Source organism: Esox lucius, chromosome 13 (assembly GCF_011004845.1).
Source record: "Esox lucius isolate fEsoLuc1 chromosome 13, fEsoLuc1.pri, whole genome shotgun sequence".
Taxonomy (NCBI): Eukaryota; Metazoa; Chordata; class Actinopteri; order Esociformes; family Esocidae; genus Esox; species Esox lucius.
The window spans coordinates 32,777,386-32,797,586 of NC_047581.1; the positions used below are offsets into that span (position 1 = coordinate 32,777,386).

Genomic DNA, 20,201 nt, shown 5'->3' on the forward strand with positions numbered 1-20,201 from the left:
ACCTCTGAGCTGTATCAAAAAAAAAAACAATTAAGCTTTTATTTTTTTTTATTTTTAAGGCAAGTCATTGGATTTGTTGTTTTTAATTGATAATTTATTCCCCCGAAATACCATAACAGCAAGACCGCTCTGAAGTCTTTATCCGGATTTGTATAGCGGTTGGTATGACGTGCCAAAAAAAACACATTTCATTGGATTTGTAGCTCCAGAGGCACCATACCTTGATTTTTGTATGCATCATATCGCTTGCCTTACCCAGCTAGTATGCCCCACGGAGCCACTTCCGCTTGACTTTCGAGCATTCACAAATGTTGGTTCTAGGTACTGATTCCTCCACTCCTCAGACTACCATATGGTTCATAGGAAAACACACGCTGAGCAATGTGGCGTTGGCCCGACTCAGATCAGGATGGCCCAATCAATCAGGAGCCTCGGGATACAAGGATCTTAGCCAAAGGCAAGGGCTTTTCGAAGCCCCCCTGGTGCTGTTTGAAATGTCGCTGCCGGTTGTGAGATGACAGCTTACTTCGCGGCAGCGTCATAACAAACTGTAATGTGGGACATAAGCCTCGGATTGCAAACCTGAATTTACGCCCTAATTGATGTAATTGATATTAATAGAACGTAAGCCTTGGTAGCATCCTTGTAGTAGAATCGTCTACAGCCAAGTAAAAGGGCCTTTATTTTCAAAGAAAGGGCAGCTCTTAGCCACCGCTTCCCTCCAGCCTGCTGCTAAATCTGTCAGCTGGGAAGCATTGATTATACCGGAGTAAGGCCTTGCAGCAAATTGGCCAGAACTACCTGACAGTTTTTATGAGCTTTTTTCCCCTTTGGTGCACTTTCCGGGGGTACCGTGGTCCAATATTTGGCTGCAAAATCCTGCATGTCTTTAAAAATATAAAAACTTCCTGCCCCAAGGTTTTTAGGATTTGTTACTTGGATGTAGTCGAACATTTCACGTTGCCATTTATTGATGTTTTATCTTTTGCATGTGGTGTTCTTTAACCGTGTGCTTTAACGGTACGTCCTAGTGAGACCGTTGATGTATGATGTATATAAAACCCCTGGCCCGTGGAATTAATGCCCGTCCTGTACTTTGGTCTGTGTGTTCTGCGCGTACAGGAGAGTGCCAAAGCTACCCTGAAGTCCACCTGCCAAAAAGCTGATAGAACAACGCAGACAGACTCTGCTGGACCAGAGGTGAGTACCCATCACAGATCACACGATTGGAACTGAGATTTAAATGGAACCGCTGAGACTCCCAACCCGTTTAGCGTCTGTCTTTTTTCCTTTTTTTTATTATTATTTTTTTTTAACAACTGAATATGGCCTTCGATATATCTCTCCTTTTAGAGGTGTCCCTGACATTTAGTTGTCTGAGTGGTATCTCGCTACTGTTGTAAAGTTGTATCTATTCCCTTAGTGCTCTGGATCCGGTCCAGTCTTCTGTTTAGCCTGTAGCGGATAACATGGCCTGCCTGAGTGGGAGGGTGGGGACAGTTTGGGAACATGGTGGCCACTGTGACAGATGACTGCCTGAATAGAGGCTTCCTATAATAGGAACAGGAAGACAAGAAATGTGAATGTGGTTAGTTTGCTTCTTTGATGTTTTCTCTGGAAACTTAACCCATGCTTCACAAAGTAACAATGGATATTATTATTAGCACTAATTGCTAAGTACTCCTTTTCCCACAATGCCTCAACGGGCATCGCACGTGACGGTTTTTGTTTGTACTGTGCTTTTAGGGGCCAAACAAGCGGAAGAAAAGTGCATGTGACTAACTAAATGTCCGCAAGCCCCCTAAAAAAAAACCTGTTTAATCGTGTCTCCCCCCTCTTTAATATTAATGTGTCTGACGATTGAGTTTGTTTTTTCCAGGTTGCTTGTACAAAAACAAGGTTTGTCTCAACAATGTAGCAAATCACATTTGGGCCATTATGGTCACTTAATCACTCAGTTAAGCCTGTAATGGCAGTGGTCTTGGTGGAGGGACGCTGTCAACACTCAATTAAACAGCCCTGCATCAGACTGCTCTGCTCGGCGGAGAGAGCGTCGACAGTGGGCGTCGTCACTAACGTCTTTCATCTTCTATTACGACGGGAAGGCTTTTAGTGGGCGCCGTATTGTTGTGTGGGCCTCGTATAAAGATGAGCCGGTGTCTTTTTTTCCCTCATTAAATGTCTCTCCGGTCTTTGTTTGCTGTTCTTACCTGTGCGGCTCTGTGTAATGTACATTCAAATAGGCCCACTGGAATTGTTCCCTGGTTGGTTTGACTCCTAATGCAACCTGTTTTCCCCCGACCCATTGTACCTGGCTTTGAGTGACGCCTGCCGGATGGAACATAGGCTAAATTGGAGATGGTGCCGATAAATAGACCTTGCATACATTAAGGCATTGTGTTGCGTACGTTCTGGGCTGTTGTCTCCGGGTGGACTGGGTAAGTTGACAAGTGGAGTGCCCTGCACTTGATGCGGCGGCGGCTGCCGCGCGTGACCGCATCACGAAGCGCGCGTTGCCATGGCGCAGGTGGCAACCTGCTGCTTGGTTTCAGAGGTTACTTTACTCAGCGACAGCAGCGGTTGTGGCAGCAGATGAGTTGCCTGTTTTAGGCTCCCATGTGAACCTCCTGGAAACCTATGTAGGTTACCGCATTGAGGACGGGCAGATATTGAAAGTGTGTCTACAAGTGGGTCAGCTATATCCAAAAGGCTGGTGTGACTCCAGGAGGAGGTCGCCTTGTTATTAGTTTTTTTCTGGAGCACCCTCTCCCTCTTTTCCTCCTCCTCCTCCTCCTCCTTCTTCTTCTTCTCCTTCACTCTCTATTTGAGGTAATTAGCTTACAGGAAAAAGCAACACTAGTGGTGTCCTCTCTCGGCCCGGGCCCGTCATCACCACCAGGGACTGGTGTGCCCTGTTTCCCCGACGCCGGGTGCTCTGTTTTGAGCATTGAGCGTCGGGTCTGCGCACCCCTCTCAGAAAGCACCAACGCTCTCGTGCAAAGACTTCTCAAAGTCTCGGGAAGTTCTCTGGCCACGCTGCCAGAGGTACACGTTCTGACACAGGTGTAGCAAGAATTACCATGACAACTGGGAAGCAAGGCCGTCGAATGACTCAACACATTGAATAGTTGCGGCGTGAATGCTCTCGCTTCTTCAGACAGTATTTCAGGATTTCCACTGCAAAGAGAGAGGAAGAGAGGGATTGGGAGAGTGGTCGAGAGAGAAAGGGAGAAAGGGAAAAAAACGTAGGGAAGTGTGTTGTTGCCATAGAGGCGGTTTTATGTCCTGCAGAGACATTTAAGAGCTTGAGGTACAGGGGATTTGAAAGTTTGTTGGTGAGCTTGAATCGATTGAGATTGCTTTCTTCTCCAAGCCAATTTCATGTGCATTCTTAAGAGGAAAGTTTTATAGGAATTCAGAAGCGCGCTTGATGTGTGCCAGTCTTTCTCTCCTTTTTCTTCCTCTTGTGGTCACTGACATTACTACTTAAATAGATGACTGGGGCCTCTAAAAGCTCAGGAATGTATAGTATCCCTGTAAGCTGTCGAAGACGGTCATTTAAATGGAAAAACACTTAGGAGATCATTTAGTCCTGCTCTATAGGGGGAAACGCTGCACAATGTTAAATGGACCACCTGCTTTTCCTCCAGAACATTGCTCTCGCAGCCATGAATCTGCATCTTGGCAGAGTGACAACACTTATTGAAGAGGCTCCGTGAACGAGAGAAACGCACTGGCGTCCCTGTACCAGGTTCCCGCTGTGCTTGTCAACCACCGTGGGGAGGGGTGGGGGAGGGGTGTGGGCGTTCTGTGCAGAGAACAGACCTCCGGGCCGTGCCAATGCCACCCTCCTGTTCTCCCGTTGCACTGATCTGTGGAGATCTGTCCAAAGACGTGCGGCCACCCTTTTTAACTCCCAACCATAGACTGCTCCCTGCTGCGACCGGCCGTTTCCGAAACTCTCCGTCGCGGAGGACCCCTTGACCTCTGTGTCTGTGCAGCTGTGTGAGGACTCCCCCCGCCCCTGGTCCCCCCGTGCTGGGAGTCCTCTGGTGATCACGCTCTCTGCCCTGAACTATGTTTGCAGCGCTTTTGGAATTCTAAGAGCCACCTTCAGAGCTTTCCACGCTTTGCCCATCTCTGATCCCAGCAGGAGAGATGGGAGGCGCGCCAGGGGTGTAGGAAAAGGCTTCCACTGCAATGCACTTTCCACAACAACAGCCCCCTCCCACCCCTTCAGTTTATCTGTTTTGATGTTGTGGTGTTTGTCTTTTCAGGGTTTATTCTTGCTACAGTCGTAGTTTGCCTTTGAATAACGAGCTAGGCTTGAGGATAGGAGCTTCAGAGGGAGCTGTGCGTGACGGTCAGGAATGGTGAATAATATGCAATTGGCAGCCACTCTGACAACAACATGCGCCTTACTCTTTTTTTTTTTATGTCAAGAAATAGATTGAGAATTGAGATGGAAAGTGGGGGAAAGTGTCATAGAGATGGCTGTTGGGAATTGTAAAAAAAATGGATGGATAAAATGGTATCCATTGGTCTCTCTTGCTATGACTGGTCCTCGCCAGTCTGGGTCCTCCACCAGCTAATTTAGTTCTTTGTCCGTTCCCAGATTCTGGATCAACCTCTGAACTCATTGATTAATGGTACATCACTGCCGAAAGTAATGTTTTTGGCCTACTTACATTTCCCCCCTCTACTTTTCCCTCTTCTCTCTTCATTTGACCACCTCTTCTTTCTGTACTTTCTTCTGGATTTCTTTATCTGTCGTCCTCTATCCTTTGAATAGGTTGTTCAAGATTTCAGCAATAAGGCCCTTTACCTACTTTCCCTAGAGTCAGATTAACACTGGGATAACATTTTCATGTATCTGTGACCGGTTTTAACTCTATCGATCTCAAAACCAGAACCAGGAAGTTTCATTCCAAACACTAATTCCATTTATCTACATACAGTGGGGTGAACAAGTATTTGATACACTGCCGATTTTGCAGGTTTTCCCACTTACAAAGCATGTAGAAGTCTGTCATTTTTATGAAAAATCCAGATAATCACATTTTATTGCATGACATAAGTATTTGACACATCAGAAAAGCAGAACTTAATATTTGGTACACAAACTTTTGTTTGCAATTACAGAGATCATACGTTTCCTGTAGTTCTTGACCAGGTTTGCACACATTGCAGCAGGTATTTTGGCCCACTCCTCCATACAGACCTTCTCCAGATCCTTCAGGTCGCTGGGCAATACAGACTTTCAGCTCCCTCCAAAGATTTTCTATTGGGTTCAGGTCTGGAGACTGGTCTGGAGACTGGCTAGGCCACTCTAGGACCTTGAGATGCTTCTTACAGAGCCACTCCTTAGTTGTCCTGGCTGTGTGTTTCGGGTTGTTGTCATGCTGTAAGACCCAGCCACGACCCATCTTCAATGCTCTTACTGAGGGAAGGAGGTTGTTGGCCAAGATCTCGCGATACATGGCCCCATCCATCCTCCCCTCAATACAGTGCAGTGGTCCTCTCCCCTTTGCAGAAAAGGGGTCTAACGTGCTGGATCAGCCGTTGGGGTCTAACGTGCTGGATCAGCCATTGGGGTCTAACGTGCTGGATCAGCCATTGGGGTCTAACGTGCTGGATCAGCCATTGGGGTTTAACGTGCAGACTCAATGGCCCTTTTAACTAACATTAGTGCCGTAATTTTTAGTAAACTCATGGTAACAATTGTGTAAACTTTACATAGCAAATGTCATCCAGCTGCACGCATAAGCATGATAATGGAGACATACAAATGGTGTCCACAAAAAGAGCTTATCTGCTGAACTCTCGAGCTATCCCTGTAAAACTGGTTCTCAGTCCCCTCTGCGGAACCTTCAGAGATTTCACATTGTTGTTGTGGACTTGAACTTGCTCATCCCATTCACGTCCTCTCTAGGTCTTGGTAATTCGTGGAGAAGTGGAATCAGGTGTGCATGCTCTGGAACCGTTCAAATGCATGAAATGGCTGGAGGGCCACAGGGTTTCATGAAACACCGCTTTTAAATCTCCTCCCTCTCAATTTCCATTTCCCTACCTTTCAAACTGTCCCTCCATCTGTATGTCCTTTTAGTTATCTTTATGGCTCTTGGTCTGTCCTCCTTCCAACCACGGGCCCTGAGCGGGGCATGCTAAGGTGATTGAATGAGTTCTCGCCCGTGTCTAGAGCAAACGCTCTTAAACATAACTCTTCCCTGGATCCTGATTCTGAGAGGGGGAGGAGGTGCGGACACACCATTAAGCCTGATGTGTATGCCTGAGGTGTGAGGGGCGAGGAGCGATGCCCGGGCCCCGGTTCTTGGCCCGGTTGTGGCGCCGGCCCAATCTGCATGCTCATGTGCGGTCTGGATGGAGGCAGGGTTATTAGGGCTCCGAACCGGGGAATTCCATTTTTTATGGTGGTTTTACGGTGACCATCAACTTTTACTGGCCAAGGAATTGCCCCATCTGCCTGCTGGTAGGCCTGCAGAGGCTGGCTTTTACTGCTGGAGGCTCCTCCCCACACCGCCCAGACACAGTCATGGCCTTGTAAACTCCGGTGGGTGCTAAGTGTGGCAGCAGGTGGAAGCCGGAGAGAGATATGCGTGCGTGCCGTCATGGCTTTGGCAGTAGTCCATACCGGATCAGATGGGTAATGTGAATGAATCCTGGAAGTTTGTAAATACAGGTGGTGGATCTCCTGGTCCTTTTGTATTCCGTGTAACTTCTGGCCCTCTATCCAGAGGACCTATGCCTGGCCCTCTATCCACAGGACCTATGCCTGGCCCTCTATCCACAGGACCCATGCCTGGCCCTCTATCCACATGACCCATTCCTGGCCCTCTATCCACAGGCCCTATGCTTGGCCCTCTATCCACAGGCCCTATGCTTGGCCCTCTATCCACAGGACCCATTCCTGGCCCTCTATCCACAGGACCCACGCCTGGCCCTCTATCCACAGGACCCATGCCTGGCCCTCTATCCACAGGACCCATGCCTGGCCCTCTATCCACAGGACCCATGCCTGGCCCTCTATCCACAGGACCCATGCCTGGCCCTCTATCCACAGGACCCATGCCTGGCCCTCTATCCACAGGACCCATGCCTGGCCCTCTATCCCCAGGACCCATGCCTGGCCCTCTATCCACAGGACCCATGCCTGGCCCTCTATCCACAGGACCCATGCCTGGCCCTCTATCCACAGGACCCATGCCTGGCCCTCTATCCACAGGACCCATGCCTGGCCCTCTATCCACAGGACCTATTCCTGGCCCTCTATCTATAGCACGTATTTCCGGCTTTGACTCTTGCCCTCCTATTTCTCTATTTATTATGCTGACTGTTCTCCTCCCCTGTTTCAGTGTTATTTCAATGACTGACGTTGAGAACAAGGCAGCGTTCTAAGCTCTCAGTTTTTACAAGAAGCATACAAAAGAAATAGGGGCGCACAATGAAAAGTAGTTGAGAGTTTTAATTGACTAGTTAATCTTCTTTAGCTTTGAAGTATGCTATAATGAATTTGAGTTTTCTTCTCATCTCTTGTCCTGAAATATCCACCTGCATCCTCATGGCTGACTGAAACGTCCCGGGGTGTTTTTTGTAGGGTTTGATTACAAATGGGTTAGCGGAGCAACAGCATCTGAGGTGCTAGCGAGAACACATTCCTGTGTTGTTGCCTGCTTGACTGCGACTGCCTCGATCATATACATGTGGACATCACTGGAAGACTGATCTGGTTTGTGTTCATCTTTCCCTATAAAATTGTCTTCGTCTTTCTTTTTCTTGGCTTCATCTTTCAATGTTGTATTTTCGTCTTATAACATCTTTCGTGCTATAAACCCGCTTCGCTGAGGTAATTCCAATTGTTCACTGAACTAGGCTTTGATTGGCTTACGGTGCTGCGTGTTGCATTATGCTGTTTGTAGTTCTTTGTTCATTTGACAACAATGAAACACAATAGCAGAAATACCGCAACCGTGACCATATGCGTTTTTTTCAAGTGTGCGCCTACTTGAATTTTGCAGTACGCACACGTTTATTTTTAGCCACGTATGTAAGTAAAATGCCCTGGACCAAGGCATCGGTGTGTTTCTGTTCGCAGGGCAGAGTGTGCCGGAGCTCAGCCGCATCTTCACGCAGGCCTCTAAGTGAGTGGCGTTTGATCCGGACTTGAGTTGTGTTGTTGTGTTTTGTGCCTCGTGGATGGAATGCTCCCTGCACCAATCAGCATCGCAGACACTGCCCCCGGAACACGGCATGTCGGCCGGGCCCCTGGCCCCTCCCCCAGTTAGGGCTCTGCACCCGTCGCCCTGTTTGTGTTCCCGACCCTCAGCCTTTAGCCACTGCATCCTTTCCAACCCTTGACCCCTCTGACCCCTGCCTCCCCAGTAACCTCCCCACTCTGTTGTGGTCCTTGTGGAGCCTGGTGCCGCCCAGCCACACACCTATCTGCTGGTGCACTAGTTGCTTCACGCCGTGGCTGGTGAATCGCTCGCCTTCCCTTCAGTTGATCCCGTGGCCTTGTTTTGCATGATGAGTGTCCCCGGGTGGCCCCTGTCAGGGTTTCTCGTTTGGGTTTTGTGACGGCGGTGAATTTCAGCCACCTCCTTTCACACACCAGCATAACAGAGGTGTTGTGTGAATCTGTGTGTCTGTTGGTGTGTGTCTGTTGGTGTGTGTCTGTTGGTGTGTGTCTGTTGGTGTGTGTCTGTTGGTGTGTGTCTGTTGGTGTGTGTCTATTTGTGTGTGTGTCTGTTTGTGGCTATGTGTGTGTATGGCTATGTGTGTGTGTGGCTATGTGTGTGTGTGGCTATGTGTGTGTGTGGCTATGTGTGTGTGTGTGTGTGTGTGTGGCTATGTGTGTGTGTGTGTGTGGCTATGTGTGTGTGGCTGTGCGTGTGGCTGTGTCTGTGTGCGTGTGGCTGTTTGTGTGTGTGTGGCGGTGCGTGTGGCTATGTGTGTGTGTGGCTGTTTGTGTGTATGTGGCTGTGCGTGTGGCTATGTGTGTGTGTGTGTGGCTGTGCGTGTGTCTGTTTGTGTGTGCTTGCGTGTGTGTGCATGTGTGTGCATGTGCGTGTGAGGCTGTGTATTTGCCAGGTGGCCCGGCGGTCGGCGGCCTGGATCCGGAGTGTCGGGAACCTCCAGGGCGGTGACAGGGAAGGCAGCTACGGTGATGAAAGCATCTGTGTGATGTGTGGCCAGGTTGTGCTGCCTCTGCTGCAGGGCGCGCGCGTGTGCGCGTGTGTGCGTGTGTGTTGTTTGTGTTGAATATGTGTATAGATATTATTCCTTTCATCGTTTTTTTCCCGGGGTTTTCCCCCACTTAGCCTACGTTCCGTTGCCTGTTTTGTTCTGTTGCATTCGACAGGCTTGAACGACCTCTGGAAAGCCCCCAAACTGTACGATCCATACACTTCTGAGGGTCGGTGTTGGTAAATGATTTCATCATCTGAAGGCACCGAGGCTCGGATGAAGAGCTGCTCGGGTTGGCGCAAGTTGTTGACGCCGTGTACGCTGCATGCACGTTGGCTGCTCTCTCAAATGCATTGTTAAAGTTGCCTGTCGGCTAGCTAGCGGATTTTTGGCGTTTACATGGCGTGAGTCAGGACGGCTGGAGACGGCGAGGTATCGGTGACAAGTTGGCGCCGGGCTAGCATGAGCCAGCTGACGTTCACCGAGATGGCTTGTTGTTTCTATAGCTATCGGATGGAGCAAAACGGCACGCGGCATTCACTTCACTTCTGCGTTGTGGTCACCAGCCGACCCATCTTCTCCTGTCTGTGGGGAGTAACACAAACCATCCCCCCGTGGCACTCAGAGTGTACATACGCGCGTGCTTCTTTTCTTTGGGTGTCAATTCTATGGCTAGTTGCTGTGCGTGGGTCGCCCGTGCACGCTCGTGGGCTCACCGTTTGCTCGCGAGCCAGTGTGCGTGGTGTGTTGGTTTGAGAGTGCCTCTGCCCATAATTAAGAGGTACTCTGTACTGCATCATTGTACGGGATTAGATTGAGATAAGTGTGCTGGCTCCTGGCCAAGCCGGCCGATCTGCAAGACTCTCATGTTCAGTATAATGAGATGTCGTCCCAGAGGAGGCTGGCTAAACCACTTCTACCCTCTCTATGCTCTGCTGATAGTCACTTCCTGTAGTACCCCCCCCCCCCCTCCAATCACACACACACACACACATTCAACTCAAGTATACACACACACTCCACAACACTACCAAGGGACACTGGGGGGTTGTGGAAGGATAATGTGTCCTGTGCATCATCAGGTGGCTGAGAGGAACAGCTGGTCCCCTTAAAACAAATGTGTTCTCTCAAAAATAGTTCGCGATTCATGTGTCGACGCTTTGATGCCCGTCCGATGATGGACAGGACGTGGGAAATGTGTGAACCATCTCGGAAGACACACATTGAATCCTAGGATTTCCCGAAAACTCCAGGAACCGCAGTTTTATTTTGTCTCTTTGAAAAACGAAGATTGCAGTTTCCTCAGTTTATGAATGCACCTTTTTCTGGGCCTTTTGACAACACAGGAGTGAACAATAAGGCCTATTGCTATCATGAAGCTTATACATGATACAACTTTTTATTATGACCACAAAAAAAATACATTTGTCAATATTCCTGCCATTATGAGGGCCTTACTTCGTTCCGTCACATTTAAACAAACGGCATGATTCGTCTGTTTCTGAAGACATGGACACACACTCTCTCTCGCTCTCATCTGAGGCCCTCGTAAAACCAATTGCCAACAAGTGTGGCTGCCGTGGCTCTCCGTTGATCGTGCCTTTCCATCAGCGAGCGAGGCGAACTCGGCGTCCGTGATAAGTTTGTCAAGGTAACCAACGTTGGGCCAAACTGCTGACAGAAGGCCCGATGGCCTGCTGGGCTTCAGCCCCGGCGCCTGGTGCATAGTACTCAATGGAGGGGGGGGGGGTGCGTGGCCGGCGACAGAAGGTGAGGCGTGCCCCAGCGGTCTCCTTCTCCCCCTGCGGGCAGGAGGAACAGAACGGAGGAGGCAACACCTCACTGGGGACAGATGGCCTGACAGGCAGGGACAGCTAGGCACAATGAACAAGTTAATAAATAATTATCTTCACAATGACACTTGCTACAGGAGGATGGGTGGGCGGGCAACCCACATACTGTAGGCACAGAGCAGCTAACGCACAAACTGGGCCCTAACTCCTTTCCTAGACCATGCTTGGGGCTAATCAACTCGATGCCAAAGGTCTCACCGTTTTGTTCTAAATATAAAATAAAACTTTGTCCGCTCATTGGCCGCCAGTCATTACCCTGACAAACTAATACCGGAAAATGTGTTCTCAGGAATTTAGATCCTTTATTGGATAGCGGGGAAAGATGTTTTTGTTGTTGTCGAAGGAGCAGTTGGCTTCGTTCAAAACCTTGCTAGGAGACAGCGGCTTGGGCCTCTCGACCACCCTGGGCGAGCGCGTAGTTAATTCTGAAGAGTTCTCCTGCACCAGTCCTTTCCCCCTTACAAGCGCTTTGTCATACCGCTACATTATTGGTGCCGTGACAGTGCCAGGCGGGCAGGAAATAAAGACGTTGAGTGGTTGACGTCGCTGTAGCTCTTTACCCGTGTTATTGCCGGGCGCTCCCCCAGCAACTGGACTGTCCCTGCTCTTATTGTAGGGGTCGGACGCTGTGCCCCTGGCTTATATTTCGAAACATCGCCCCCTTCTGTCACCCCCCCCCATTCCCTCGTTGACTCACTGCAAATGGTGACATCAGTGCAAATATTAATTGACTGGAGGAGCCAGTTGATGTAATTACTGTCATCCCGCTGGATGTCAGTAAGGATGACGGGGCTAAATGAGTCTCTCTTTTTCTCTCTCTCTCTCTCTCAGCCTTTTATTAATGGTTAAGCCGGATCACCACGTCAACAGAGTTGTCTGCTCTCAAGTTCACTTGTTGCTCCTCTTATCGCACGCCCTCTGCTTTCTGACACTAGTGCTCTTTCTCAGAAAAGGTTTTTTTTTCTCCTCTTGGTATATTTTCATCTTTCTGACCTTTCTGTGGTTATCTGTAGTATCACTGCACCATGGTTCATTCCACTGGCCGTTCTCTGGGATGGGGAAGATATTGATACAGTTACTTATTATGACATTGTGTTTGACGTTCTGTCTTATTGCATCGTTTGGAATATGTAACACAGTATTGCTTTTGCGAAAAGGGAAACTTGCAAAAGGGAAATGTTTTCAGCACCTTCATTACTGATCAATACTTTTTCTCCCGTTGCTCTTGTTCTTGTGCTGCAGACTTACGGTGAGTAATGTTTGGATCTACAAAGCAACAAGAAATGAAGCACGGTATTGAATCGCAGTGGAAATAATAATAAAATAAAATCTATAGCATTTTGAGAAACGCAATGCAGATCAAATCGCTTTGTGCTGTTTGTTGAGGTCCTAGCAATTCCCAGCCTTATTCTTTATCCTCTTCTATATACCCCCTGTCCTATATCCTCTCTGTTCTGTATATCCTTTCTGTCCTATATCTTCTCTGTTCTGTATATCCTTTCTGTCCTAAATCCTCTCTGTTCTGTATATCCTTTCTGTTCTATGTCCTCTCTATTCTATGTATTTCACCTCTCGGTTCCGTGTCCTCTTTGTTATATTTTACCTTTCTGTCCTACCTCTGTTCTATATCCCCTGTTCTGTGTCCTCTCTCTTTTACTTATACTCCCTTTTTTATATCCCTTGTCTGTTCTATATGTCGTTTCCCACTCTTCAACTTTCAGTCCTTCTCCTCTTCCCCTTTTTGCGCTCGTCTCCCGTGATCATTCACTTTGGTTTTTCTCAGGTCTTTCGTAGCAATCATCCAGTTTTCCAGCGGACGCCATCTTGTCCCACGTGCATGTGGTCTCATTGACAATTCTTAGCATGCTTGACTTGTTTCATTCTCCTCATCCACAACACCTGGCTTGTTTATGTCTTCTCTTCATGTTAACACCCAATAAACTTGAAACCATCATTCCTTTGCAGTCCCTTTTCATTTAAAAGTTTCCCCTGAGACAAATATTGTCTGAGTTGGGGACGTAGTGGTTGGCCATTTTTATTTTGTGGCTTTTCCAAGATTATTGCTCATATACTGGAACAGATGTTTTATTTAAACTTTACACAGTCACCATCTCATTTCATTGTTTTCATGTGAAGAGATGTGATAAAAATGTCTCTGAGCTAGGCTTCATGTTTCAGGACTGGGCTCCATTTGATCTACAAGGGGGTGTTTCAGGACTAGTCTTTATGTGATCTGCCAGGGGATGTTTCAGGACTAGTCTTCATGTGATCTGCCAGGGGATGTTTCAGGACTAGTCTTCATGTGATCTGCCAGGGGATGTTTCAGGACTAGTCTTCATGTGATCTGCCAGGGGATGTTTCAGGACTAGTCTTCATGTGATCTGCCAGGGGATGTTTCAGGACTAGTCTTCATGTGATCTGCCAGGGGATGTTTCAGGACTAGTCTTCATGTGATCTGCCAGGGGATGTTTCAGGACTAGTCTTCATGTGATCTGCCAGGGGATGTTTCAGGACTAGTCTTCAAGTGATATGCCAGGGGATGTTTCAGGACTAGTCTTTGTTGATCTACCAGGTGGTGTTTCAGGACTAGTCTTCATATTGTGTGTATTCATGTATTTGTCTCAGCCAAACTCACCTCATCTCCATTTGTTGTGTTCTTTTGTTTTTCCATCACCATCTTGGCTTCGCTGTAACCAGCATCATATGATGTGACGAAGGCGACCTACAGGTAGGGGGGCCTGTCTGTATTCTTCAACCAGCCATTCAACATGTCTGTCTGTCTGTCTTTCTGTCTGACTCTAATCAAGGCAGGTTAGCAAATCTGTCCCTCCAAACCTTCCCATTTATCGCAGAAAACATTCTAATAATGTAATCCTGTATAAATCACAACAAAATAACCAATCTGGGGAATAACACGGTCAGTGTCGAGAAGAACACAAGCAATATTTTCCATGAATAACATATAGCATTTTGATTTGCATGCTCTTTCCGCAATGTTGATTGATGTCAAATCATGTTAAATGTCTGCCCTTTAGGTGGTCTTTCTTTCACAACATATTTAGTGACTAAATGCCCTTTACCTCATTGTTATTTAAGAGGCCGTTTACGGCTTATTCCTAATAAAGGGAGGTGGAGCACTCACCACCTCATAATAATCCACAGTTTTCTCAAAATGAAGAAGCCGATCAGAGAAGTCGGGTCTTGTAAGGACAGCAATGCGTGCACATGTTACTGTGCTGTCGTGTCTTCATCTAAGCAGGTCAAACTACAGCAGGTAGGTGAGTGTTCTGCAGGACAGCTGGTGAATGAATATTGGAAGTTGGGAATGCTCTCCGGGAGGTGCTGGTTTATGGTTTGAGAATGCTCTCTTATGGTTTGTGCGCCGAAGTGCAGCCGAGCTCCTCTTCGCATCTTGGTTTTGGGTGTTCAGCCGGCCGGCGGGTACGCGTTGTAGTTGCGTAGATGCGTGTCATCGCGTGGGTACTTAGTATGAAAGTTGTTCCCATGATGCATCATTACGGCGGATTACTGTGTGTAGTGTTACGCTATAGCGAAGTGCCGGCTAGCCTGCCCTGGCGATCCGGTGCGGTGGTTCCCAAATCTCTCCACTGGAGCCCCTGACGTCTCACTCCGTGTGGCCCCGACGTCTCACTCCGTGTGGCCCCGACGTCTCACTCCGTGTGGCCCCGACGTCTCACTCCGTGTGGCCCCGACGTCTCACTCCGTGTGGCCCCGACGTCTCACTCCCGTGTGGCCCCGACGTCTCACTCCGTGTGGCCCCGACGTCTCACTCCGTGTGGCCCCGACGTCTCACTCCGTGTGGCCCCGACGTCTCACTCCGTGTGGCCCCGACGTCTCACTCCCGTGTGGCCCCGACGTCTCACTCCCGTGTGGCCCAGATGTCTCACTCCGTGTGGCCCAAGGGGTCAAGGGGTCACATGCTTGGTATTCAGTTGATTCTGGTGACATGGCTCAGGAGTACATTTAATATGTGGCCCGGGGTCTGCTGGTCTCGGCCAAGGCCTAATGTAGACTGTAATTATTAGGTATGCATTGCCGTGCGCGCGTTCACACACTTTGTCCTATAGGTGGCGTGTGGGCAACCCTGGTCCACTTCACATTTTGTATTTAACCCACATGAACATTTCATGTGCTCTAGCTCCGAGTGAGCATAAAACATTGGATTGCTACCACGACGCTTGGTCTGTGGGCTGAAAGTGAAGTGCTTTCCGACCCAGTGTGTTGACAGGGCAATGTGTAGCCTGTAAAAACGGCATTTATCACCATCACTGCTGACTAGTGCATTGCAATGACATGGCCATTGAGTCTCTTTGCTCTGTTAGTGTGTGTGTGTGTGTGTGTGTCACCGTGTGTGGGTGGGTGTGTGTGTGTGTGTGCACGCGCCACTGTGTGTGTCACGGTGCGTGCGTGCTTGCGCCTGTCACTGTGTGTGTGTGTGTCACTGTGTGTGTTTGAGTGCTGGCGTGTCTAATTTAGCATATGTTTGCCGTTTGTTCTTGTTCTGCCTCGCTCAGTAAGTCTTTAAGTTCATTTCGGATTCCAGCCCTGGACTTTTTTAACGAAGGGGACGTCTGTTTAATTAATGCAGAAAGAGGTCCCGGAGTCCAGCGACAAGATTCACTTAGCCCCGCGCACAGACTTAGTAATACCCACCTGATCCTGATCAGATCATGTGACATTCAGACCCGCTGCACTGAAGGGCACTTATAATGGACCGCCATTAATCACCGTCCAGGTCTCGTAATACAGCACTTATGCATGAGGCTTGGGGGCCCTGGGCTCGGCTGGCGCTGTGGACTGAGATCATGACGGGATATTAGCCCTGTCCTCGAGAACAGTCAAACACACGGTGGGGGCATTTTACCAAGTCGACATGCGTGTGGGGTCTGCGTGCGTGCGTGCGTGTGTGCGTGCGTGCGTGAGTGCGTGCGTGTGTATGTGACCTGCCCTTTCCGGTAAACGAGTAACCGGTCGATGGGATCATTGTGAACAGGTCCCGCTTCCGGTTGGTGCCTTGCGTCCTCAGGAACTCTGCGTGGATCCGTCACGGCTCTCTGGTGGATTGTAGTCAAGGTCAGGACCTGCATGGAGGGATCATGATTCCTCTGAGGGTCGGGCTAAATGGGACCCAGCTAATTAGCTCTACAAAGTCCTCATCAGAACGGGATATTATCACACTTAAATACCAGATTTTAAGACTGAGCCATGGGCCTGATCGAGTTTCTCTGAGCCTTGTTGTTATGGTAACGTTTGACCTTGACCGGGTAGGCGTGCATCTGGAGGTTGTGCTATAGTTCAGTTTTTGTGTTGAAAGCAGCCAAATTGTTTTGCTGATTTCAAACAGTCATATTTTATGTTGGGGTTGGTGGTAACCCCGTTCCCTGTTTTCAACTTTGGGTTTACTGTGAGTTCATGATGGTAACAATGTATTGTCGATTATATTGTGTATGGAAGTCAGGTACTGTCATATACTGGCGTTGACCGTTTCTGAACATGTGTCTAGATGGAGGGAGATGATGCTTGGCAGCATTACCTTAATTAAACAATGCATCAGATGTTTAAGAGATCTCTAGGACAAGGATTAAAAATGTTGCTGCCAACTTTAAACAGCCTGGGGGGGTACATTTCTGCTAAATCTAAATATGAATCACAGCAATAACTGAGATTGGACGCATCATTCAGTTTAGCATTCTGATGTAATGTGGTGTGTGTGTGCAATGTGGATGCAATGTGGTGTTTGTAAACGGTGCATAGGGCGTACAGGAAAGTGATGACACTTCTATGTATCGAAACCAAATATAAAAAACACTGTTTCAGGGGTCATTTGCAGGCCCTAAAATCTGTGACCTTTACCGTTAAATATTATATCCTGTCGTCATGCACAGTTGCTGTTGTGATAGCAGTGGTGGTGTTAACCATTGGTGCAGGGCGGTTTTAGTCCGGGCTGCCCAACCCTGTTCCTGGAGTTCTAGTGTCCTCTGGGTTTTCCTGGTTTAAATGATCCCAATATGACGGGCCTACGAAGTGCTTTAGGACTTTATAGGTATATGAAGTTTTCTGTAGGCTCAGTTCATTTTAAAAAGTAAAAAAAATTAAATAAATAAAAGCTTTTCATTCAGCCCATAGGTAATTAAATCCACCTGGAGGAACCGTTCAAAGCTGACCCCCCTGCACTTAATAGAACAGTAGGACGTGTGTGCAAACATAAATCTATCATTCCGCCCTGAGGCGTTTCAACACCACGAGATCCAGTCTGTGTTTGGCTTATCCCACCATATGAGTTTTCTCGGTTTCTTGTTACTGCAGGTGGAGGTGTCTGTGCGGGGTGGGGCTGTTCGGATTGTTTTGAAAGCTCCCAATGTGACAGGCGGAGTGATGTATTATTAAGACTGCTGCAGGGCACATTCTATTCCTGGAGCCTTTAGTCCGAGCTTGTAACACTCTGTCCGCTCTGTGAACAATAGAGACGTATACTGCCCTGCCCATTGGTCATAAAATTGTCCATTTAACACAACAATGCTGAAAGAAATCCCCTTTTTTCATTTTTTTATTTTTTTTTTGTGTCACAGCAGGCCATGAACGTGAAGACATGAATCATTCAGCGGACACGCATCGTGGTAATTTGTTAGCTGTTAAGACATAAAACCCCTTCGCCACACACTGAGGCGGGTGTGGTAAACGCCAAGTCTTCTTCCTGTCATGACTCAACTCATTACATTTGTCTGCTTTTTTGAGGAGCTTTTAGTGTCTTTTCTCCTGAGGGCAGTTAGCCCATTGGGTGATTGCAAGGCTAAGGCTAAAGGTTGTTTTCAAAGCCTACATCACTAGAGTGACGGTTTCACATTCGTTGGCATTTAGCTCTGATATGCATTCACCTTTGTAAGGACCATCTATGTGCTACTTTGCTATTTGATTAATTACACACAAGTGTGATTGAAGCTGTCGAGGCTGTGGTAAAATAATTTTCTTTGTGTATTAAATTAGCATTACATTTAATTAGTGCATCTCATATTATTATATTTGTTTTAAGGGTTGTACTGAAGGGTTCTGATTTAATTAAGTGCTGCTCACCAGACAGATTTGCCAAACAAGACAATGACGACCAGTCAAGCTACAATGGGTTTTCTCAACCCTAATAAAACAAAATACTTAGCTAAAATGCGTAGGCATGAATTTTGTTCTCTTTCATCCATTCATTTATTCAATTATGGGCTCACCCCTGGATCTGGAAACCATTGAATCCCATTCAGACATTTTCAGGTGGGAACTCATTTTTGTTCGCCGGTTAGTATGGTCTGAGGTGTGTAGAATGACCACTCGCTGTGCTGGATAACGGTGTCCTTATGGGTTCCCAGGAAAGACCCTTGCAAGCCATCTGTAGATTAACTCCTTGGCCAGTGGCACAATCTCTCTCCTGAGGCATCTTTCCTGTTTTGACTAATTCAGATTTGTTTACATTATAACATTATTTTTCTGTTGAACTCTCAAAGTACACAAAGCCAATTTGTGTAGGACTGAGCTGTACTGCTAAAGGAGACTAGTTATGAAACGTACAGTACCAGTCAAAGGTTTTGAGATGCCTACTCATTCACAGCTATTTCTTTATTTCATGCTGTTGTAGCCAATGCTGGTTAAGTGTGCATGGAATTCTAAATAAATAACCAACAGTGTCACCAGCAAAGCAACCCCATACAATCATGCCTTTTTGCTTAACAGTGGGAACCACACATGCAGAGATCATTCATTCACTCACTCTGTCTCGCAAAGACATGACATTTGGAACCAAAAATCTCCAATTTGGACTAATCAGACCAAAGTTCAGATACTATTTTCAATCACCTAATGTCCATTTCTCAAAGTTATTGACTCAAGCAAGTCCGTTCCTGTTATTTGATGTCCTTTGGGGTTAGCCATATGCAAGCCTCCCGTTGGAACCCCCTGGTTACCACATGGAACCCCCTGGTTACCACATGGAACCCCCTGGTTACCACATGGAACCCCCTGGTTACCACATGGAACCCCCTGGTTACCACATGGAACCCCCTGGTTACCACATGGAACCCCCTGGTTACCACATGGAACCCCCTGGTTACCACATGGAACCCCCTGGTTACCACATGGAACCCCCTGGTTACCACATGGTACCGCAGCACTGCGAGGCCCCGGCTTTGGCACTGTGCAGCATGTGAGCTCCCCTGGCTCTCATCTAAACAGGAAATGTACGTTCACATTTACATCTCACTCTGCGGTCGGTGCTCTGAATACCTCTGGTTAGAGATTGAACCTAACCCAATTCTTTTTGGTTACCCCTGATCTCCGTAGAGCTCTCGGATAATACTCCTTTACAGATGGGCGTCAGTGCCTTAATACATTTCATTGGTCAATAATTGTCAGTCAGTAAAGATGAGTGAGGTTGGATCATTGCAGATTTATTGACCGAAAGGGGATGGAGTAATGCGATTGTTTTAGCCACCATCTTACCACCCCACCCAGAGTTAATAAAACTCTGAATGTTTTAGCCACCATCTTACCACCCCACCCAGAGTTAATAAAACTCTGAATGTTTGAGCCACCATCTTACCACCCCACCCAGAGTTAATAAAACTCTGAATGTTTTAGCCACCATCTTACCACCCCACCCAGAGTTAATAAAACTCTGAATGTTTTAGCCACCATCTTACCACCCCACCCAGAGTTAATAAAACTCTGAATGTTTTAGCCACCATCTTACCACCCCACCCAGAGTTAATAAAACTCTGAATGTTTTAGCCACCATCTTACCACCCCACCCAGAGTTAATAAAACTCTGAATGTTTTAGCCACCATCTTACCACCCCACCCAGAGTTAATAAAACTCTGAATGTTTTAGCCACCATCTTACCACCCCACCCAGAGTTAATAAAACTCTGAATGTTTTAGCCACCATCTTACCACCCCACCCAGAGTTAATAAAACTCTGAATGTTTTCTTTAAATGACAGCTGATTTTGCCGATCGAAAAAACATGACCATGCCAAATCTACTATGAAATACCAACGCCGCAGTGCATATAAATGACTTGTATATAACTTGGTCTTCTAATCTCATCCCCTCACCAGGCTTGATTTGCTCATGCAAGATCAGA

The 20,201-nt window shown here is 47.5% G+C and overlaps 1 protein-coding gene across 7 annotated transcripts in view; it reads left to right on the plus strand.

Moving 5' to 3' along the window:
* Window positions 1-20,201, plus strand: part of ccser1 (coiled-coil serine-rich protein 1) — an 86,267-nt gene that overhangs the window by 44,921 nt on the left and 21,145 nt on the right. For 2 of the 7 annotated variants that reach the window (XM_034296355.1, XM_034296356.1), the window contains 3 exons: window positions 1,123-1,200; window positions 8,114-8,159; window positions 13,755-13,785. In XM_034296355.1, coding sequence (XP_034152246.1) covers window positions 1,123-1,200; window positions 8,114-8,159; window positions 13,755-13,785 — 155 coding nt within the window. Of the gene's footprint in view, window positions 1-1,122; window positions 1,201-8,113; window positions 8,160-13,754; window positions 13,786-14,219; window positions 14,336-20,201 lie in introns of all 7 variants that reach the window. The other 5 variants (XR_004576679.1, XR_004576678.1, XM_034296359.1 and 2 more) reach the window with 5 other exon arrangements.